Source organism: Quercus lobata, unplaced genomic scaffold (genome assembly GCF_001633185.2).
Source record: "Quercus lobata isolate SW786 unplaced genomic scaffold, ValleyOak3.0 Primary Assembly Scq3eQI_1998, whole genome shotgun sequence".
NCBI lineage: Eukaryota > Viridiplantae > Streptophyta > Magnoliopsida > Fagales > Fagaceae > Quercus > Quercus lobata.
Window position 1 is genome coordinate 1 of NW_022154786.1, and position 24,888 is coordinate 24,888.

The 24,888-nt window shown below is 34.5% G+C and overlaps 1 protein-coding gene and 1 pseudogene across 2 annotated transcripts; one reads left to right on the forward strand and one right to left on the reverse strand.

The window, feature by feature from the left end:
- Window positions 1–22: 22 nt before the first annotated feature.
- On the reverse strand, window positions 23–5,203 carry LOC115973370 (WAT1-related protein At5g07050-like). 2 transcript variants are annotated; one of them, XM_031093631.1, is made up of 6 exons: window positions 4,835–5,203; window positions 2,809–2,871; window positions 2,207–2,534; window positions 1,675–1,836; window positions 1,312–1,463; window positions 23–388 (listed from the first exon to the last, which is right to left on the reverse strand). In XM_031093631.1, exons 1-6 carry the CDS (start codon window positions 5,035–5,037, stop codon window positions 265–267), a joined length of 1,032 nt encoding a protein of 343 aa, XP_030949491.1. In that variant the 5' UTR covers window positions 5,038–5,203; the 3' UTR covers window positions 23–264. The 2 variants fall into 2 exon arrangements, with proteins under 2 accessions (XP_030949491.1, XP_030949492.1); XM_031093632.1 differs by having other exon boundaries at window positions 2,720–2,871; window positions 4,835–4,871.
- Window positions 5,204–18,962: 13,759 nt separating this feature from the next.
- On the forward strand, window positions 18,963–23,811 carry LOC115973372 (annotated as a pseudogene).
- The last annotated feature ends 1,077 nt before the right edge of the window (window positions 23,812–24,888 follow it).

Consider the following 24,888-nt stretch of genomic DNA (forward strand, 5'->3'; position numbering starts at 1 on the left):
TATCCGTTTATTTTAAATCTAATGACATCAAAATATTATTTATCACAATTGCTCAACAAAATTATAATACAAAAGTCATTATCAAAGCTTAAAGTTTGCTATTTTTGGAGTTAAAGATAGCCCATCCACTATGAGATGGAATGAACAGAACAAAAAAGAAAAAGAACAAATAGAACAATCTGCTTTTCCATATTACCAAGTCACTTAGCCATAGGAATGCCATGTGAATTACAGCTTCTTGTTGAAATCTGGCTTCTCTCTCGTTCATGGTTGAATTAAGGGAGAGTAAACAGAATCATCAGTCACAATTCCTTTGTTGTCCATGTCATTGTTTTTTGCCCAGAGAATTAGGTACAGGCCAAGTATAACCAAAACAGCTCCGACAATGCTACAACACAACAAGGAATCAACAAGCAAAACAATTTAAACGAAAAAAATGGTCTGCATCTTTTATTTTCTTACTTAAATTGGAAAGTTGTAAGGTTTAATAGAGTAATACCTAAGCACTCTTTCATATGCTAATTAGCTATTAGAATAAACTTGCCACTAGAAATAGGCATCAGGTTGGGGCTATACTAGAGGCATGCTTTGCCCTTTTGCAAAAGTGTGTTAGGAACTAGAGATCACTTGCATTCTCAGTGCTCTTATACAATGTCAATTTGGAATGTAGTGCTAAGAATATGTTTGTTAAGCAGGCAAACTGGTTTTTGGGATGATGAGCTCAATTGGTGCTTCTAGATTATAAAGAGTAAACTTGCTTGGACAAATTCTTAATGTAGATTAAAAGTGAATCTGGTATCTTGTAACCTTGATTCTAGAGTGACATACGTTAGATTAGATTATCTGTTAGGTAGTGTGTCTAATATGTACATAAAGATCTTCACTATTGGACTCTCTGGTATTTATCTCCACAACAAATTGGTGTTGGAGCTTTGTGATTATTATTATGCAATTAGAAAGAATGTTCAAAAAGAGTTCAGATGCGGGCAAGAATCAATAACAATGCTTGTCAAGAAAATCCAGTGAGGCTGTGTTAGCAAGAGCATGCTTCCAATGCTTGCTACTAAGGAGATTTTAACATGGCTAGTATTAGGAATGCATTCTTAGATAGATGAAAAAGGAATGAATCCTCTAACTAGATCCTATTAATAATGAATGCTTATGTTAAGATCTGTGGCTCAGATTATGAAAAAAATAAATCCATGCCAGTCCTTATTTTTCCATTAGCAGTTTGACCATGTTATAGTGGTAGAGATATGGGGGTCACAAAAGAAAGGGGACATACACTTCAGTGCATCACTATAGACATACCTGCCCAAATATGCAGAATTTCCCAGTACAAATGTCTGTAGAAAAAATGAGAAAACCACTAAAAGTGGGTCAAATGCCGATGTGAATACAGGACCCTTCTTCTTAATGGACCAAGTCATCACATAATATGATAATCCTGTCACCACAATTCCCTGAAATTCCACACACATGATCAGTGATTTGTTTTGAAGAATGAAGATGAAAATTATATTTTTCTTGGAATGTAGTACACTTACCTAATCTTAACTGTTCATCTAATATGTATATATATGGCAGTGTCCTATGTTTAACGATGAAAATTAACTAGCTAGCCATGGTACATTTGAAAAAGAGTATAACTCTGTAGGTATGTATATGGCTTACTCCAAGTAGTATGGTAACCAAGACAAGCCCTTTTTCCCACTTTAGATCCCAAGATGACCATGATATCACAAATGCAGAGACTACGGCAGTTTGGATGGTGCCAAATAAGCTCATCATTGCGGTTAAGGATAGTTCTGCTGGGCAAAACTGAATGACATGACCCTGCAATACTACAAGACTACGTCATCCAATAAAACAATGATGAGTTGAGTATGAAAAAGATGCACGCTTTTGCGTGACAATGTTAATCTCATTATATAAAAAGTCCTGTCATCGAGTGCCCTACATGCGATTATTAAGGTAGAATTTCCAATGTAATCAAGTAATTTTTTCTATGCAATTGAGCCACTTTCAATAAAAAAACCCAACTTGTTAACTATTGCTGTTTTCTAACGTTGGGGATTTGTTTTATTCTCCATAACGTTTGCCTTAAGGCCACCCGTTAACATACTCCTTATATAAATACTCAAAGTTCGAAGTTGAAGTAAAATCATTGATCAAATTACAAAGAGTTTTATTCTTTTCTTTTTACCACCAAAATATTGGAAAAGCTTTTTGCAAGTACTCCAACAATTATCATTATGCTGCCAGTGAAAACATCACTGGTTGCTTGAATGTTGAACATAGAGTTTAACACAACTGGCCCCTTCCACAACAGTACAACCAATGCCCCGGCAGCCGTGAGTGCTAAACCCCATATCTTGGCTTGCCCGTTGATGCTCCAACATTTGAGCTTTTCTTGATGGAAAATGAGGGCCATTACAAATACTAGTGAGGGGATCAAGTTCAGCCCAACGCTTTGATAGGTTGATGCTACAAATTGCAGGGACATTGTGAATAGCACTTGGCTAAGAGAAATCCTAGACACCAATTTACAAAAGTTGAAAATAATTAACCATATTGCTCAAAGTAGGACAGGAGTTAGCTTTCAATATGTCGCATCACATTGGTATGTTTCCTATAATGATAATTAAACCAAAAAATGGTGCAATCTTTCATGAAGAGGTGTGCCAAGTGCCAAATGTGGAGCAATTAGGTCTCTTACCATATGTGTAAAATTATCAAGTGATCTGAACTAATCTGATCTGAGAAAAACTTCAAGCTCGTAGAACAAGAAGAAGTGTTATACTTAACTGCAACAACCCCAACAGGAATGCATAGCATAGTATCTTGATGGAGAAAGGAGGCCTATTGTTCCTGCAACCAAGGACAGCTAAAGGCTTAAAATATGGACATAAATCGAATACAAATAATAAATTTTCATGGAAAAAAATAGCACCAAAGGTATGTTTTTTTATTGTGAGAAGTATTTTATTATTTTATCTAATATTATTTCTATTATTACAAGTTACTGATCATAGGCAACGCTTTAAAAACCAGACTGTAGAAAATACTAAAACAGTGAAGTTCCACATTTTGTTGCAACCATGTGGATAACATGTATCATTTAGTTTGTGTATCCGAGTGTCTTTTAATTATCATTAACATCCAATCAAAGTTGTTTTGGTATTGTTAGTAATTGATTGGCCAAGGAACTGTTTCCAATTGTTAGATTTAATGAATTAATTCACCATCTTCCAAGTCCTGGGTTCAATCCCCAGTCACCATCTTTCTTCTCATTTAAATTTTGGAAGAATTGTTGATTTAACACCTATTACATTTACACTCTAGGTGACAAAAATTAACTTTTAAGAATTGTTAGAGATATATTAGACATATTAGTCCAATATAATAGGCCCAAGCCCAGTCTTGCTCGTACTGGTAGTCTAAGGTTTAGTTGCCTATATATACTTATGTTACGGTTCATTGTAACACAGGTTTTTATACAAGGGATTCCTCCGTGGATGTAGGTCGACAAGGCTGAACCACGTAACCCTTATATTCTCAGTGTCCTACTCTATGTTTCCCCTTTCGCATCCACTCTATCATATACAACATGGTATAACATATCGTGTTGTTAATAATATATTTAACATGGTATCAGAGCCAAACTTCATTCTTGGCATCAAACAAATGCTTTAGCAAGTAAAGAAGATTATCACGTGCACACCACCATCTGAAGTCACACATGCTTGCCTGTTGGATCTAGACTCCACAGCATCTCGTAGCCACCATCGCTCAATGCTGTGTCCAAGATCAACAAACTTAAGCAGACCTGTGACATGAATCTCAGATTTGTGCAAAACAAGCCTTCCTTTCGAGAAACCAAATACACAACCATGCTCCTCGGCCTCCTGTGTGGAAAACCCAGAACTCCGGTCACCATAAGCCACTGCATTTGCCACACGCGCTACTAGAACATTCGAACACAGTCCCAAGCACCGCTGAAGGTTCTCCACTACTAGATCGGAATTTGGCCACACGTGACCCGACCCAGAAACTCGGAACTGACCCGGACCATGTATCTGTTGACTTTGACCTTGAATCAGTTGACTTTGACTTTTTGCGTTGACCTTTGACCTAAAGCCAAAATTTATGAAATGGCCTATCTTGCTCAGTTTTTCCCATAAATTCCAATTATGGACTCTGTTTCTTCATTTGAAACTCCGAAATTGGTTAATTGGCGTATTCTTCAATGTGGTTTTTTCCAAGGCATTCTTCAAGGCATCTTCTCATGCTTATCCAATCTCAAGTCTTCATTGAGTTTCCGCCATGGGTTTGAGGGATGGTGTTAGAGATATATTAGACATATTAGCCCAATGTAATGGGCCCTAGTCCAATGTAATAGGCCCAAGCCCAGTCCTGCTTGTACTAGTAGTTTAAGGTTTAATCGCTTATATATACTCATGTTAGGGTTTATTGTAACACAGGTTTTTGTACAAGAGATTCTTTTGTGCATGTAGGCTGACAAGGCTGAACCACGTAACCCTCATGTTCTCAGTGTCCTATTCTATGCTTCCCCTTCCGCATCTACTCTATCATATACAACATGCTAATAATATATTTAACAAGAACATCGCCTTACTTGATTCTATAGTATTGTGAGATTGTTTATAAACTTTAATTCAAGTTTGTTTTAAAAAATATTTTGGAAGATATATTTTGTGCCTATTGTTAATTTTTCGGATTGAACTTTGTTTTTTTGAAAATGAAAAAAAATCTGTGCACTGTTGGAAAGATATAATCTCCATATACGTGGAGAGATGAAAGCAACACTGACCTTTCAAGGAAGAAAGCGAGAAATGACAAGAGAACGGTGGCGATGACATGCTCGTAGACCACAAGGACGAGGGCACTGACGCCATTGGAGGTTAGTGACTGTACCAATATCATGAATACAGCAAGGAAGAGTTCGTTCAAAGTGAGGAACAAGTATGCCTTGCTTGCCTCAAACCCCAACAACAAACACCTTGTCATCTCCATTTTTGTTGTCTAGCTAGCTACCATTGCTGTGTTTTTTCTTATATATGGAATGTTCTACTATTTTGGTTTCACCATGTATAGAACAGTCCTAGCTACGTTGACATTGGAGAGGGAAGGAGTCGGATGCCTCTTTGAATGATAGATTGACTGTTAGATTTTAGAAGTACTGGAAGCACGTGTTGGGTTCGGTCAAATGTAGGACAGCAATTAATCTTTATATATATATATATATATATATATATATATATACACACTACTACTACTATTTAAGGCATTTTTTCTTTTTGGATTGGATTTTTTATATTTCAAAATACCCCTACACTTTAGATTTAAGTAGAGACAAAATTAAAGAATAGTTAGATAAAAATATATGTCTAATTTACACTAAAACATTGCTTACAAAATAGAAATTAATATATATATATATATATATATTAACACTGCTCTTATTTCTTGGATAATTATAAAAAAAAAAAAAAAAAAAAAAAACCTAAAACTACTCTTTGCCTCGACGACATGAAAGTTTCATCTCAAAAAAGTTTGTAACCATAAAACCTCTGCACGTAAAATTCAGTGGAAGAAAAAGAAAATGAAAAAGTAATTTTTATTATTATTTAATTTGAGGTCTAAAAGGAAATGGTTTAGATTATTTTATTTTATTTTAAAATATCACTTAAATAATATTTAGTTTATAAATAATTAATTTAGTCAAATATTTTTTTATATTAAAAATTTTTATTATTTAAAATGTAATATTTTTACTTTTTAAAATGAGTAATTCACATGAAAGATCGATGTTAGGTATATTATAAATTTTTACCATATACAAATTGAGACATCACTAATTAGAAAAAGGTGATTAAAACATTTACTTATTATACTTTTTAAGTAACATTAATAATATTCTTGTTAAGTTTGTAAGTTTTTCATTGTAAAATTTGTAGTAGTTTTGACATTTTTTTAGATAATGCTAAGAGCATTCGGATAAGTTTGTCTAAAATTTACATCTATTTTAGCATAAAAACCTATTTTTTCAATTTTACATATTTACTTTTCCAAAACACTCACATCAAATTATCTATTATGCACTATATTTTATTTAAATAATAATAATAATAATAATAATAATAATATTATTATTATTATTTTATTAATATCTATCTCTTTCATAAGATATCTCTCTCTCTCTCATCTCAACGACCTCTCTCAATTCCAATTCTCACCTTTTGTCCTCACTCCCTTTACTCTCTTCCTTTCTCATATCCCAAACCCGTGACAACAGCACATTTGGCGGCAATAGTGGTGGCAAATCTAGGCAGTAGCGGCAATAGATCCATTTGTTTTTTCGTTTGGTTTTTCATGTGGGTTTTCTGTTAGGTTTGGTTTTGATTTGATGTTGGTTTGGGTTGATTTGGTTTTATTTTCCATTAATTTTGGGTCAATTTTATGGTGAATTATTAATGGTTGAAATGGGCTGCGGTGGTGGTGGTTGGGTGGTATTGGGTTGGTAGTTGGATGGTTCTATTGTTGTTGCTACTGCTAGGGATGTTGGGGAAGAGAGGGAGTTTGACAAGAGTAGTGGTGAGAGAGACAGAAAAAAAGAATAAACTATTATTATACACAACTATAGTAACAGTGTAAATATACATGATTAGTGTAGCAAATGTGTAAATTTCATGGTTTTAAAAACTGGACCAAAGCAAAAATGGTTTTTGCCTCTAGTTCTTGGTTCAACTCGGTTTTTGACCAGTTTTGGCTAGTTTTTTGATAATTTTTTACCAGTTTTGAGGATTTTTACTGGGCGGGATTGGTGCCTAGTTCCCAGTTGAACTGGTTAGAACAGCCAGTTTAGTTTTTAAAACCATGGTAAATATGCGTTTTTATACACCCACTAATGTGGGTAGTTTTTGGGGATAATTGTTTAAATTATTCCACTTTTTCTATTTTAGAAAAACTAGTGTGGATGCTTTAAAGCTACAATAAATTTTTGTACAAAAATACTTAAAATTGATATGATAATGGATGTGATTGATGACACTACAACAAGATAATAAATTAGTATATAAAATTACTTCTTGTGATTGATGACATGTCAATTTATAAGACCTATGTAATAAAATTGAGTATCACTCCATTTTTTGGACATTTTAAGTGTGGAGAAAAAAATATACCACTTATATATATATATATATTTATATATATAAATAAATAATTATTTATTGTCTCAAAATTTAGGGGCCTTTCTTTAGTAGGGGCAGGGACGGAACTAGGTGAGAGCCCAAGGGGGCCAGGACCCTCTAGTCTTAAGAATTATATGTATTTATATATATATATATATAGGTATTTTTTTTTACAATTTTATATTTGGGCCCCTTCCCATACAATTTTACATTAATTTCATTGTAACATCATTTGCATTTGTTGAAAAATAACATAAGGCCCCAAATTTGTCCAATCAACTCCAAAATACACCCACATCAATCTATGTATCATTGTACAAAAATACATTTGTGCTACAGTAACCATGTAAATTACATAATTACTGTAACACAAATGTTATTTTGCACATTTACACAATTGGTATAGCACAAATGTATTTTTGTATAATAATACATAAACTGATCTGGGTGTATTTTGGAGTTAATTGGACAAATTTACACAATTACTGTAACCATGCAAATGAATGTTTTAGAAATTATTTAGATTGAGGGCAATGGCTATTAGTTGAGGAAGAGAGAGATGATTTGAGATAATAATAAAAAATGATAAGAAAATAGTATTTTGGTGAAATGTTGTGTAAAATAAATAATTTGATGTGAGGTATTTTGAAAAGTGGGTATATAAATTTTTTTATATTATGCTAAAATAGACATAAATTTTTGCTTGTGTTGACACAAATGCTCTAATGTAGTAAGAAATAATAATTGCATTATAAATTTTTTATGAAACAATGATTTTGTGTATTTGTCTTTATTGATAGTTTGTTAACACTAAATAGATACTTATTTGAAATTTCATGACTTTTTTTTCTTACTTATACTCTGCCCCACTAACTCGAAATCTTGGGTCCATCCCTAGGGGGTTCCTATGATTTGAACTAATAACAACTAACTATCTATGATTTGTTGTGAAAATGTTGTGGACGTATCATTTCTCATAATAATTTCTTATCAAGTATTTCAAAACTTATAGCACACATGCATATGACACGGGACATCACTAGTTTTTAATAAAAATCCTGGGCAACCTCTTAACAAAGTATACATATCGCGTTGCAAATGACTTACCAACATGTAAATTAACTTGTTGGCTGATAAATCTTCAAAATAAAATGTTTCAAAGTGTATATCATTTCAACTAATAATTTTGTTTCACCCATTTTATTCCAAGTTTCAATAACTTAAGGTTTTTCCATGTGTTGCATTCATTGAGAAGAAAATAGAATACTCTTCATTTAACCTTCTGCCTAAGAAATCAATTTTAATTGTCGCTTTAATTATATTTAGAATTCTTTTCTATTCAGCAAAAATAATAGATTTTTTTTTTCATTTTTGAAAAAATATTAATTTATTCTCACATGTGTTTAATGAAGTACATGCATTCATTTCTACGTATTAATTTTTTATAAGTGAGACACTAGTTATTAATATAAAAGGGAATTTATATGATTTTTGTTTTTGCTCAAATAAGTTGGGAGGGAGGAAAATGAGGGATTTTCCAAGGCAATGCCACTAAGAAACTAGAGTGTTGATAATTTATATGGATATTTTTATATTATTTATATTAAAAACAACTCACTTGAAATATGACATTCTTGATCAAGATTTTTTATTATAGCCACAATTGAAAATAATAATAATAATAATAATAATAATAATAATAATAATAATAATAATAGAATACAAAAGAAAATTAAATAATGTACGCAATAAAAATATAGAAAATAATTATGTGGTTAAGTAATTAAGTTAGTCAAAATAACAAAATATTTGTGAGTTCTTATTCAAACAATATATTCTTTTACGGAATTATATTAATTATAATAATTCATATTATCTTTCCTTTTTAATGACATGTGATATAACTAATTGTCAAATATAATACCACCCAATAAGTATTATGCAACTATTAAAATAACTTTTTATAAAATATTTTTATATAAAACTTATAATGTATTCGCGTATTATGCCGGACATCTGTTGGTTATAAACAAGAGAAAAACACCAAACATTTTATGTGGTTCAGTGATAAATCATGCCAAAGGACAATGAGAATAAATCTACTATATATCAAATAGAAATTACAAAGTATCTATGTAATCAATAAAAACCCTCAATTAATAAGATCTTTTAAGCCTCTCAAACTCTTTAATTTTAAGAGCATTCTCATCAAAGATTGTAAAAATTATAGTATTTAGTGCCCGTTTGGTTCAGCATTTGAAGCCCAAAATGCGCTTTTTCAAAAAGGTCAACCCAGTTTTGCGTTTGGTAAGCTCAAAATGCAACTTTTTTTATAAAAGTTGCGTTTTGAACTTTTAGAAAAAACTGAAGGCAAAACGCGGAAGGAAAATGGTGAGGCAACGGTCCATAAATGAAAACGCGCACTGCACGTTTTGATAGTTACCGTTGCTAATGATGAAATTCCAGAAATACCCATGAACAAACACAGAACAAACACTACAGAACAAACACTACAAATCATAACAATAAACAATCTTTCTCTCAAACATAATCAGATTACCAGAATACAAACTCAAAAACACAGTTTTAAAATTAATCAAATCATAACAATAAAAGCAAAAAAAAAAAGAAAAAAAAAAGACAAAGGACAGAAGCTTGCTGACCCATCTGGACTGGGTTGGGGACGAAGATGAGCAATAGCACGAAGATGAGAGCTCCTTGGAATGTTCTTAAATGACGGAGAAAAGGAAAATTTTCTTATCAGAGAGAGTTTTGGAATCAAGTTAAAAAAGAAAAAAAAAAAAAACAAGAGAGACAGAGCTGGAGAAAGAAGGACCTCCTGGAATGTTCTGATGAATGAGGGAGAAAAGGAGAGTTAAAAAGAGGGGTAGAGATAATGGAGAACGTGTGGAGGAGAAAAAAAAGGAAAAAAAAAAGAAAAAAAATAAAACTAAACGTATGGTTGGTATGGTTGAACGTGAAATAGAAAAAGAAAAAATAATATAAAAAATAAAAAAATCCAAATTGAGAAATACTACAGTAATATTTTCACAATAAATTTTAAGTAGCAGATTGTTATTAGTTAATATTGGTTAGTAAAAAAATAATTTCAGTTGTGGGTTCAAATTAGAACTAGTAACAACTTTTCACATAAATTTTATTGTGAAAATATTGCGAAAAATGTTGTAAACGTAACACTTCTAATAATAAATTTAATACAGTAATTTGTTATTGGTTCTCATTTGAACCTACTAATGACATTATTATTTTTCTTATCTACCATTAACAACTTGTCATATAGACTTTATTGTGAAATTTTTGTAAAAATATTGTGTCTATAATTTGCATTAAGAGAGATAATTAAAACAAAAAATTCACTTATATATATCTTGTCATTTTTGGTAATTTATAACTCAAACCTTCACTTTTATAAGTACTAGCCAAACACTCAGCTTTTTCAAAAAGAACTTTTTAACAGTTTTTACCAAACACTCAGCTTTTTAAAAATGCACTTTTTCATTATGCACTTTTTGAAAACTCCACTTTTTGAACCAAACTCACCCCTAGTATCTAAAAAAACCTACTTTATAACATTTAACATATCACTTTATAATACAACCTACCTCAAAACTTCTATTTTTTTTACCACTTCATTTAAATATTCTTTCTTTATTACTTTTTATTCTTCCTCTCTCTCTCTCCTCTGTCTCTCTCTTTCACAACCCAACTCTTCTCAGCATCGCTGGCCATCGCACTACCAACAGTCACCACAAAACCCACCACCCAACCACCCACCAAAAACCCACCACCCATACCACAACCACCACAAACCTACCACTCATGCCACAACGAAAAAAGAAAAAAAAAAAAAAAAAGAAACCTCCACATCCACATCCACATCCACCACATCCACCCACCACCACAAACCACAGCAAAAAAAAGAAAAAAGAAATGAAGCCTCCACCACCGCCGCCACCAGCTAGATCCACCTGCAACCACAAACCATAATAGGGGAAAAAAAAAAAAAGCATTTACCTCCACTGTCGCTGCCACCAACCAGATCCACGACCATTAGACCTCGTACCCATGACCTAAAATCCATTAAAAATACCACACCATGACCCACGACCCATGACCATCGGACCGTCGGACCTATGATCCACAAGAACCAAAACCATGACCATCAGACTGTCGGACCTACGACCCATGACCCACAAGAACCAAAACCACGATCATTGAACCGTTGGACCCACGACCCATGCCCATCGGACCACAATTGCCGATCATTAGACCATCGCTGCCACCACCCACGACCATTGGACCATCAGACCACGACCTACGACCACGACCATGACCCACAACCCAAAATCAAAACTCACAGTCATTGGACCCATGACCTTGACCATCGGACCACAACCCACAGCGGCCCTCAATCGCTAGGCCATAACCATCGGCGGCCCATAATCGCCAGATCACAACCATTGGCGGACCACAATCGCCGAACCACGGGAGAGAGAAGAGGGAAGAGAGAAGAGAGAAGTGAGAGAGGAAAGTGAGATAGAAATGAGAGAAAAAGAGACATTGGTGAATAAAAAACAATTTTTTTTTTACAATCCAGCTACAGTGAGCTGTTATTGATAACAGCTCACTATAGCTCAATGCTAAAATATTTAAGATTTAGTATATTTGATGTAGGTGTGTTTTTATCATTCGAAGTATTAAAAATGTTAAAAAATAGCATTTAGTATTTTTAGCACATTTGTTAAGAATACTCTAAGCCCTCAAATTGAAACAATAGCTAGCTCCTCTCTCTGTGTTTATATAAAATTTTTTACTGTTCACACAAATATTTATAATCAAATAGGACCAGATAAAAAGACCTTATTTTTCACACAAATTCCTACCAAGTAAAAGAAAAGAAAATTGTTCACACAAAATCCCAAACAGAAATAATTTTGTATCACTTTTTTTTTCTTCATAATTCACTGATAAATTAGGATTATGATAAAAATTGTGTTCACAAAGTTTTTAGATTTTCTTAGCATGCGTTGTGCAAATCACACTAAAAGATTTTTACACTCGTGGGCAAGACCCACATTGTGAAACTAAGAAAAATAAGACTATAGATACAAACATTTTTACAAACACTTTATCATTCTCCAAACAATAAATCGTAAGAAAAAGTATGATGTTAATAATAGGTTTATATTAAAATTATTAATAATTTATCACATCAATAATTTGTAAAAATAATTGTTACCGTAATTGAGAATGGAGCCAACTTTCAAAATACAATATTATTGATGACGTTTCACAAATATCCACACATCATCAGATTGTCTTTTATGCATATTGCAGGGATTGATGCTCTTATGGTGCTCAGCTAAGTACCTTAGTCCAACTGGAGAGATTAACGTGTTCTATGCTGCAGCGGTGATTCTAGTAGTGGGTATGGCTGGTCAGGACCCACCTCAAAGAGCCTTTCTTGCTGATCAATTGAGTGATGAGGTAGAAAATCCAACAGAAGAAAAGCAGGAAGAAATAGATGATCGTACAGATATTTTGTGGCGAGTTGCCAGGTTTTCTGGAGCCACTATTGCTCTCGTTTCCCTTCCAAATTCTACATGGATGGGAAATGGCCTTCGGAGTTTCCGCCTTGCTGATGGTAGCAAATCTTTTGCTATTCTTGTTTGGCTATGGTCTCTCCTGTTACAAACTCCACAAACCAGACGGGAGCTCCTCTGGAATTATTCTTCGAGTTTTAATGGCAGCTAGACATAATTGGAGTCGCAACAAGCCTCGTACAGAAAAAGGGTTTTATTGGAAAAACCATAAACCACAACCAGGACTGATCGAGAAGAGCCATGGTCAAACATATTTGTTGCCTAAAGTTCTATTTCTAAGGTAAAATATCTCTCACACACTATTTTTAAGAGGAATTATACCCTGTTTTAGGTGTATTTTTCCCTATCTTTCGTAAAAAAGAGTTATTCAATATTTATATATATGTTGTATATACGTGCAATGACATCAACCATATTTGTTCACATAGTTGTAGTAATGAACATGATTAGTAAACTTAAACAACCTAATAATGAATATTAAAAAAAAAAAATTTGCACCAAGTTACACTCGATATAACTTCACAAGAATTATAAATTTTTTTGATCATTGATTACTATTAGATCTAAGAGTCAAAAAACACTCATAATAATATTATTATTACTTCCTAGAAATTAGTGATTTAAGCATTAACTCTTCTTATTAAAGTTTAAAAAAAAAAAAAAAAAAAAAACTAAGCATTAACTCTCCACTCTCCTCCATGTCATCATCTTCTTCCTCTCATAAATGACATATGATGGATTTCATTTGAAAATCATAACGGTGCTTGAAGTTGCAGTGGATATACATAAACAAACTTTTTTTGTTTTGTTTTGTTTTGTTTTTGTTTTTGCTTTTGTTTTTTTTTAAATTGTTGTAGTATTATCTATATTGAAAGTGTTTTATTATTTAAGCTTATATGTCATTTTTTTGTCCAGTTTATCCAAATGAACATGTTAGGATAGTAAATCGTGCTAGGGGTCTAAAGGCTGAATAGTGCTTTTTCAGAATATCTAATATAATACATTTTCGCAAAACATATTGGGAGCATGGTCCGAATCATATGGAAAAGTATACAATGTAAAAGGAAATGATTAAAGGGTCATACTAACAAGAGCTCTTAAGATATTGCTTAACAATCTATTTTAGCATTTGTCATCATCTTATTTATTTATTTATTTATTTTTTCCTTTAATAAAAAGAGTTAATGTCTAAATTATTAATTTCTAGGAAGTAATAATGATATTACTATGAGTGTTTTTTGACCCTTAGATCTAATAGTAATCAATGATTCAAAAAATGTGTAATTTTTGTGAAGTTATAATAGGGGCTTAGGATTTTTAGAAAAGCAAGAAAGTAAAATTTTGGTTTGGCAAACTGATTTATGCTGATAGGAAGAAGATAAAACAAAAATTATGCTGAAAAGTAACTTGGTATAACTACGAATGTCTTCGTGATAACTTCCAAAATTTTGTCCTATCTCTCATTAATGGACACCACTGCATAATCGACCAGGCTATGTCTTAAAACCAAACCTGAAGTTCAACAGGGGAAAAAAAAAATGAATATCAATTATCTGTCAAACCCAACAAAGTATATATTGTTTGTCCCCGAAAAGTAAAATTAACATGTTGCCAACCAATAAATCTAGTTTCAGGAATCATTACCTAAAATGAATAGGGGAGCTTTTGAGAGGAAAATATAATGGTGATACCATTCCTTGGCTCCATGGTAGATCTTTGAGAAGCATCTACCACTCATTATCCATTTCAGTAGGGTCAAGACCCAAATTTTGCTCAAAAAAAGAAGTGCTGGGATGCTTAGAAAAGCCAGTAACAGTACTTTTGGTTTGATAAACGGAATTATACTGATAGGAAGAAGAAAAAAAAGTAAAAATAATGCTTAAAAGAAACTTTATATGATTGCTCCTTTGTTCGTGATAACTTTCGAATTTCAGTCTTACCTCTAATTATTGGACTTGCTTATCAACAACCGCTGGAATATCTATATAAAAAATATTATTATTTTTCCAATGTTTAAAGTAGAATTTCTAGTATTATAAAATTTGTTTTATTTAGTTAATAATTTATGTTCATAGTACTCACAAGTTTAATATTTACGAGGAAAAGTATGCGACAATAATTGAATGGTATCAAAAAATTCTAGGGCCTATTTGGTATTGTTATTTAAACAACAATTTTTAGTATTTAAACAGCACAACATGTATTTCTACTACACTTAAACAACATTATTAAAAATTTCTTACCAAACAGCCCTAAAATCCTAAATTACACTATGAAGGTTCAATTGTACGTGAACTTGACCATAACGCACGTTCAAACACTTTATTTGTGGATGGGATGATTCGAACTAGCTAGACATCTCGTGGACTATTTATTGCCACCCATTCCATGCACAGCTGCAGATTGGACGTGACGCTATCAATAAAATTTGTTTGCTAATTGATGTGAATATAATATCGTTTGCTTTTGTTGAGTCATTTGGGAACGTGACAAAACAGTTAAAAGAAAAAAACAGAAAAAATTAAGGAAAGCGGAGGAGGTTGCGATCAGGGGGTACAATGGAGGGGGTGTTGAAATTAAAGAAGGGAATAAAAGAGCTACCGGTGAAAGAAGAAAAGATGTGGAAGCAGAGGTCTAGAGCCCTTTGGTTGCATGAAGGAGATAAAAACACACAGTACTTTCATAGTCGGGCGACACAAAGATATAGGCGGAATAAAATATGTGAGCTGATGGATTCAGAGGGGCAGCGCTGCATGGAAGAGGAGGATATTGCACAGGTCCTAATTGGGTACTATCAAGGATTATTTGAGTCGGCTAACCCATGCAGTATAGATCAGGCCGTGGCTGACATCCCACCCTTTATTACACCCGAGATGAATGATATGCTCCAAGAGGAATACACAAGGGTTGAAGTGGATAAAGCTTTGCACCAGATGGAAGCTCTTAAGGTGCCGGGCCCCAATGGCATGCCTCCAATGTTCTTCCAACATTATTGGCAAACCGTTGGGGATGATGTATCAGCGGTGGTGTTAAGTTGCTTAAATACAGGTTCTATTCCTCCGTCTATAAATAAAACTTTTATCACCTTAATTCCTAAGGTAAAAAGCCCTACTCTTGTATTTGAATATCGCCCTATATCTTTGTGTAATATTCTTTACAAACTTGTATCCAAGGTTATTGCAAACAGGTTAAAAAGAATTTTACCAAATCTGATCTCGGACTCGCAAAGTTCTTTCTAGTAAAAAAAAAAAAAGCAATTTCTGACAACATTTTGGTGGCATTTGAAACTCTTCATCATATGAAAATTCAGAAAGCAAAGAGTTTAGGGTTTATGGCGTTGAAGCTTGATATGAGTAAGGCGTATGACCTAGTTGAGTGGAGTTTCCTTAAAAAAATTGTGGAGAAAATGGGCTTTGGTGCAAGTTGGGTGAAGTTAGTTATGGAGTGTATTAGTATGGTGTCTTTCTCAATTTTGGTGAATAGGGAACCAAAGGGTGAGATAAAACCATCTAGAGGAATAAGACAAGGTGACCCCCTCTCACCTTATCTCTTCCTATTGTGTTCTGAAGGGTTAAATCGGTTGATTCAGGGAGTAGTAAGGGAGGACAAGATAAGGGGTTTCTCGTTGTGTAGGAATGGACCACGAACTAGCCATCTCTTTTTTGCAGATGATACTTTGATCTTTTGTAGAGCGGTGATGGGTGATCTCCTTGCACTTCAAGACATTCTGAACTTGTATGAGAAAGCTTCTGGCCAACAAATAAATAGAGGGAAGACGACAATTTTCTTTAGCAAAGCTGTTTCGGTGGAAAGGAAAGTGGAATTATCAAACTTTTTAGGGGTCCTGGAGGTTAAGGAGTATGAGAAATATTTGGGGTTGCTTGCGGTGGTTGGGAGAAATAAAAGAGTGAGCCTAAATTATATCAAGGAATGCGTGTGGAACAAGTTACAGGGTTGGAAAGAGCAACTATTATCCTAAGCGGGTAGAGAGGTTCTTTTGAAGGCGGTGGTCCAAGCCATTCCAACCTTTGCAATGTCTTGCTTTAAACTTCCGGTGGGTCTATGCCATGATATTGAGATGTTGATAAGGAAATTTTGGTGGGGGTAGCGTGGAGAGCAAAGGAAAATTCATTGGAGAAGTTGGGAGGTCATGTGTCAGCCAAATGAGCTTGGAGGTTTAGGTTTTAAAGACTTGGTCAAATTTAATGAGGCCATGCTTGCAAAACAGGTGTGGAGGTTATTACATGATCAAAATTCTCTGTTTTATCGAGTGTTTATAGCCAAATACTTTCCTTTTGGAACGGTGTTTGATGCCAAAAAGTCTTTCGGATCATATGCATGGTAGAGTGTATTGAAGGCTAGATCAGTCATAACTGATGGTATGTTATGGAGAGTGGAAGATGGCTTAACAATCCGGGTTTATTGGGACAAGTGGCTACCTGGGAAATTCCCTTCCAGGATCGGTGCACCACAGCTTGCTACCCCAGGTGATGTGCGTATATCTTCCTTGATAGACTAAGATACCAAGACTTGGGACTGTGCATGGATTGATCATCTTTTCCTACCTTTCGAAGCAGAGAAAATTAAGGCAATACCTTTGTGTTTCACTCACCAAGTTGATTGTTTGATTTGGCCAAGAAGTAGGGACGGTGAATACTCTGTTAAAACTGGATATGAATTGCTGTGTGAAAGGGAGCAAATGGAGAAGGCTTCGGTATCAGATACGACAAATAAAAAGCTCTTCTGGAAGCGGCTTTGGAAGATGAATGTACCAAATAAAATAAAAAATTTTCTCTGGCGAGCGTGTTCCGAAGCACTACCAACACAGTCCAACCTAGCCAAGCGAAAGTCCTAGACGATCCAACTTGCCAGCTTTGTGGAAATGAGCACGAAAATATGATGCATGCTCTATGGTATTGCAAAAACATTCTTACAGTCTGGGAATCGGGGTTTGGGTGGTTGAGGAAAGATTTCCCAACGGTGGTGTCATTCTCGGACTTGGTATCGCTGGTTGGGGAGCACTCGAAGTGGTTGGAGCTCTTTGCTTTTGTTGCTTGGTCAATCTGGTGCAGGCGGAACAAAATGATGCAATGAATCATGTTTGCCTCTTGGGAAGATCATGGACTCTACTGCCTCACTTCTAACCTGTTGGGTTCTAAGACTTTAGGTTTAAATGTATTAGAACTTCAATTTGTAATGTTGGCAAACCATGATCAAAACGTTTTAGTTTTTGTTTTAGACTTGCTTAAAGTGTGTTTATATGTAAAGTTGGAATCGAGTGTTCTGCAGGATTTACTATGTAAATCTGCCTGGCTCGATCGATCAAGAATTAGACTCGATCGATCGAAAGTCGTGCAGATTGTTTTTTCTGCAGAATTTCCAACTTAGCCCAAGTCCGTTTGACGTGTAGGGTTTTATGTTATGTCTTAAATATAAAAGGGAAAACCCTAGCCACGTTTTTAGGTTGCTCCTTATGCTGTGTATGTGAATCTTTTGTGAGATCAAGAGATGGTTGCCTTCACACATACTTAGGGTTTCCAAGATTTAAGATTATGTCAAGAACTTGGTGATCGATTCAATTGCTGCTTTAAGAGCTTAAAGATACACAAGCGGATGTGCTTGTGCTTGCTGGGAATTCAAGAAAGAAATAGTTCGTGGACTCGGAGCTGTCACGTGGTTGTGGTAGTAAGTTTCCTACTCGAGATAGCAATAGAATCTTAGTGGTCTAAGTCGCTATTGTGTAAACTTCAATTCTTTCATAGTGAATTCAGTTTTACCTTGAGGATAATTAGGTTAAATTCTCAACAGGTTTTTTACCAGTTTGGTTTTCCTGAGTTATCATATTGTTGTGTTCTTTATTTTCTGCACTTTACAATAATATGATATTTGTGTTAACCTAGACTTGATAATTTGACTAAGTAATTACTTGGCTAATTACCTAAGTTAATTTGGTTGTGTTTTAAGAGGTTTAAAAACAAACATGACTGATTTTCAGAAACACTACAGTCAGGCCATTTGTGCTCCAAGGCCACGAGATGTAAAATGGAAACCATCTACAGAAGCTATGATGTGGAAAACTAATTTTGACGGGGCGATGTTTCTAGAATCTGATTAGGTCGGGATGGGGGTGGTGGTTAGAAATCAGGCAGGTCAGGTCATGGCAGCGTTATTGGAAAGAATACAAAAACCCAATTCAGTTGAAATATTGGAGGCGTTGGCAGCGCGGAGGGCAGTCCAATTTACTTTGGAGTTGGGATTTAAGCAGTCAATGTTCGAAGGAGATTCGAAAGTTATCATTAAGGCTCTTGATAATGAAGTTTTTTCGTCGCCTAGTGTTGGTCATATTGTAAAAGACATTTGGTCTATGTTAGGTTTATTACAAACCAAGTCCTTCTCTTATGTAAGGAGATAGGACAATTCTGTGGCCCATGCCTTAGCCCAAAGGGCAAGGTTTTTTTTTCTTGTATTAGTCTGGATGGAGGATGTTCCACCAGATATTTTGTGTTTTGTTTCTTCTGATTTCCCAAGCTTTTAATAAAATTTTGCCACGGTGTGTGGCTTCTCAAAAAAAAAAGAAAAAAGATTTAATATACATATATACATATATATATATATATATATAGATGATTTATGAATTTCTCAGAAAATGGATTGGAGGTGATTCCTCCAAATTATCAATTTAGAGAAAAATGTTGTTCAATTTTGCAACACTTATTCAAATTAGGGAAAAATATCATCTTGGGGTCATTATCAATTTAGTTCTTATATTTTGATAGCAGTTAAGTTTTGTTAGTGGGTTAATGTTAAAGACCAAATTACTGAAAATTGAAAATAATAAAGATCAAATTGGCAATTACTAAATTGAAAGTAACCCCAAAATATAAGAACCAAAATAGTATTTTTGCTTTCAAATTAAACCTTGGTTGTACTTAATTTGAACCTGCCAATTATACTTGAAGATCCAATTTACATGGTGAGAATAGAAATTCACATAGGATACTTACTTTTTCATTTTTATTTATTTATTTATTTATTTATTTATTATTATTATTATTATTATTTTAAGAATAGAAAAACCATATTGATACCCAATTAATGTACCAAAATACACAAGAGGGTGCATGCACTTACACAGACTGGCCGGCCTCCTTCAAAATTCCATTTACAAAAGCAGCAATATCATATGCTCTTGTAAACATGCAGGTTTTTAATTATATTTACAAAAGCAGCAGTATCATTGGCTAGACAGCTACGGGTGCATGGAATTGATGCTTGAATTGATCATATTCAGCTCCATCCATCCAAATTTAGTCATGGGGGCTCTCTGACTTATCATTAGGCGGAAGTCCCTCTTCAGCTTCAGTCGATGTGTGGGTCTACATTTGTGTCTGATTCCCCAACCTTTTTATCCGTTAAGCACAAAGAGATGCTCTTTAAGGGGAAAGAGACGCACTTAGTTGGCTGGGATTCAGTGGCAGTGGCTATATGGAAGAAATCGTCATTTTCAGGGGGTACCTATTTGTTGAAGGGTAGATCAATTTGCAAGTGAATCTGTCTCACAAATAGGCATGGAGCCAAGCAACCCATATAGAGCCTAGTGTTTCAAATAGACTCCATATGAACCACATAATGGCAGCCAGCATGTTCCACTCAACCAGATTATTAGCCTCAATAGAATCTTTGTTACCAACCTTGTTTATATGAGGTTTTTTATATTATGGTTATTTTTTAACCAGCTCTTGGATCCAATAATGAATGTCACAGATCCAGGTATAAATGCAGTTTGTCAAGGGCTCACAAAATCATTCAAACATAACATCATTCTCTTAGCTAAAATCTTAGTAATATATTGTATTGCAACAGGCTATATTCAGAAAGCCAGTCAATTTTGAGGGGCTTAAAACTAGAGTTAAAAATAGTAGCATTGGCCTCTCTTATGAGCTTACAAGATAAAAAATGAACCTTGGACAGCTTCAATTACTTCTCCAATAATAGGCTAGGCAGATATGAAAAGATGAGTATAAAAACCATCGGGGTCAGGGCACTTCTAACCACTAAGAGAACACAAAGCAGATTTTATTTCCTCAGTTGAAACATCCTTCTGTAAATCACTCTCGGAGACTCAGGGAGCTGGTAATTAAGGATTTGTGATAACTTTCCCTCCACAGTTGTTACGATTTCTGCTGGAATGCCCAAGAAAATTTTGATGGAAATTCACAGCCATACCGCTAATCTGTTACATGTTATTAGACATATTATGGCCCAAAAGGCCCATGTACTTATAAAACAAGCAAACTAACCATGTGTTAGTCTACGCTTAGCTTAAGGTTTTGAAGTAAATAATCCCTACATTAGGTTCATTGTGAAATAAAGTGCTTAGTAGCAAAGATGTAGCCATTAAAGGCTTTTTGCTGTCTCTCTTTCAATCTCTCAATCATTCAAAAACTTCAACACATCTTCAATCTTGTTTACATCATCTCCTAACAAACACTGAATTGAATTCTGAATGCCTCTAATCCTCATCACTCTGTGAATCTGAGCTGTTTTGATCACCTAAATTAAGCCACCTAACTCTTGCTTTCTGTCTCAAGTGGCCTTAGCATTTCTCAAAGTCACAGCAATGATATTTTTCCGCTTTTATGGCAGTGTTCTGCTTTTGACCAGGATAATTAAACAGCCCCAATTGCACCTCTTCACGTTCTCTTTTTGCCTCTTTAACATTTTCAGTTAAACCCCCAACCTGTTGCGTATTAAACTTGTCAAATAAATTTTAAGCCACTTCAACTCTAAAAGCTATATTCATGGTCACACCATAGACTTCTCTGTTCTTAGTAATTCTAACTATATCCCACACCCAGTTCCCAAAAGTTGTAACACATTATTTCAGTACTATATGTATTCAGTATTAGGGATTATTTCTCTTTGTTTTATGAAGGTAATATAAATTCAGAACTTTCTTTCAAAAGCCATTAATTTTGCTATAGCAGAACAAAAGACACTCACAGCCTGGCTGCAAAGAAAAAGAAAGCAAAGCAAAAGCTCTGATACAAGTTAACAGCAGGTTTTTTTGGCAAGTACTAACAACATATTAGCCTAGCTGGATCAATGATGAAGCATATATATGGACACTGGATATCCAAATTCAACAAAGGCATCTATTTTGAATAGTGTAACTGATCTTCATAGGCAATCCTCCTGGCATTTAAGTCTTGTTCTTCACAACATCCACTTCAGTTCTAATATTGTTTCCGTAAACTCTAGTATATTTCTTTACAACCAAATATTATATATAGCAGCTGACCAAGCTAGCACCATTAAATATTTTTAGAACTTTTGCGCTCAATCTTTCAGAATGTTTATGTTAAATCATCCTCCAATTTCCAATCCGCTGATTTGATCTAAAAGTTCTCATGCTCCTCTTTCAACTCCTTCTCTAAATGAACATTGACAAACAATTGCAGGCTAACCTTTCAATGATGCTCCACAGTTGACTCTTACATTATAATTATTTGTTTTTCATTCTAGATTGGGTTAAGTGGATGTCATGAAACACTTTGTGGGCAAGGATTTGGAGCAACAGAATAAAGAATGTTGGGATTCATTTACAAGCCTCTTATATCATATCTATCCCTTTCGCTATCATCACAACCATCATCTGGTTCTATACAGAACCCATACTGATCTTACTTCATCAAGATACTGACATTGCAAAGATGGCCGCTCTCTATATAAGGTTTCTCGTTCCTGGGTTATTTGCATATGGCTTCCTGCAAAACATCTTGAGGTTTCTTCAGTCACAATCTATTGTGTGGCCCCTGGTCATAGTCACAGGACTACCATTGGTTATTCATGTTGAAATTGCATATGCTTTAGTACACTGGACATCTCTCAGTTTTGTGGGAGCAGCAGTGGCAGCTTTGGTTTCATTATGACTGTCAGTCCTTATGTTGGCCATCTATTTGACTTGTTCAGAGAAATTTGAGCGTACATGGGAGGGATTTTCATTGGAATCATTCCAATACATTCCTACAGACTTGAAACTAGCCCTACCCTCTGCAGCAATGGCATGGTAAGTGTGATTTTAATCCTATTGTGTCCACTATTCTTAATAATTTTTTTTTCAAACCTAAAATTTGACATAGCCTTATTTTCTATATTGGAATATATTTTAGAATGACAAGATATGAGGAAGTTTTGATAAGATAGAAATATGAACAAACACTCACCAATGCTTGATGAAGAGGTTTAAATTTAGAAATTATTCTTTATATTAGTGATACACCATGAATAAAGGAAATTCTAAACTGATCTGAAATTAGACGGGCTAAAAGAACCTGGTCCATATTGAAATTAGCATTGTGACTAAAATCACCACAAGAGATAAATTGAACACTAAGACATGGTATCAACCAAGGGGTTCTGGCATCAAGTCATTTAAGCATGATAATATTTTGATCTACCAGGTTATCATAAGCACAGACATGACCTTATAAATATTACAAGTCCCGTAATTAAGAATTTTTGCTAGTTTGGAGCAATGGGCTTTCGAGATTCTGGTTTTCTTAGCGGGACTGTTGAAAAACTCAAAAACAACCACTTCATTGATTTCTATTTGGTAAGTTTCACTGTCCTTTTCCCTGGCTATACCAGTTACAGACCTGATCTTTTTGCTTTAATAATTCTTTTCTGGATTAAAACTTCAGCGTGAATACAGAAGCTATTGCTTACATGTTCTCATATGGTCTCAATGCTGCAGTAAGGTTAGTTGGAATAATACCTTTTCTTAAGTTGTCTTATTCTTTTTAAGGTCTGCATTTTTATTTTTATTTGCAGTGGGCAGAACTTGAAGGAAAATTCCTCCAACCCAATATAAATGTGGCCTTTGAAATCACCATCAACATGTACCTAGTCACAAATTTTTTTACCAGTTATATGACTTGTTCAAATGATTTAATGAAGCAATTTAGCATATGTGGATGGTCATCTAAATGCCACATAACTTGTGGGAAGATATTCTTCAAAACTGTTTATAGGAAAACTTTGTCCTTTCTCCAGTATGTTCCAAATATTGAAAAAATATTACACTTATTGGGACAGCACAAGGGTGTCAAATGAGTTGGGAGCAGGCCTTCCCATTCGGGCTAAGAATGCCATGGGTGTGAGTCTTAAGCTCTCTCTCCTTGTTGCGGTCATACTTGTTTTGACTATTGGATTTGGTCACAATACAATGTAAAAGCCTATCATCATAGAATATTGTCTTATAATACGTCTTCTACTTACAACATGGCATTGCGCTTGCATGTCAATGGTTCTCATACCGAGATGTTTTAAATGAGAGTAGGATTGCGAACTATCACTTTTGTTGGGGATATCCTTCTTCCTCAACCATCCACATGAACTTTGAAAAGAAAGTTCTTGGGTTGGGTAGAAGCATAAATTTAAATAAATGATTCAAAAGAAATATTTATTCAATTCTGCATAGTCCAACATGCCCTATCGTGGGGCAGACCATTAAATGAGCGTTCGAATGGACCATCCTGAGCACAAGATGGGCTTGATATCAGCGCATCAATTACAACTTTGGCATCACCTTCAAGGAGAATGGATTTCATCCTTGATTTGCAGCAATGGAGGCCAAGAGTAAGGCAGCCCTTAGCGTTGGCTTGAGCAGGGGAAGATGCAAAAATCTTTTCAATGACTCTTTTATTTTAGGGATCCAGATGATGAAACTTCATATGGGGTTGATGGAATATGGATTTTTTGTACGTGGATGGCTGTATTGGAGTCAAAAATAAATAAATAAATAAATTTGCAAAGAAGTCATTGTTCCATTGCAATGAAGCAGGGAAGATGAGATCTGCTAGATGGTTGATTTCTGGGATTATATGGACCCATGGATCAGTCCATATATATATATTGGTATTTGAGGCTTATCCAATGCGGTGGTACAGACAGACCCTTGTTATTGTTAAGCAATGGAATTGAGTTGTGAATTCCTTTCTAGTTGGGAGCAGTTGATTTCTTCAGTCTTGAAGATATTTGAATTT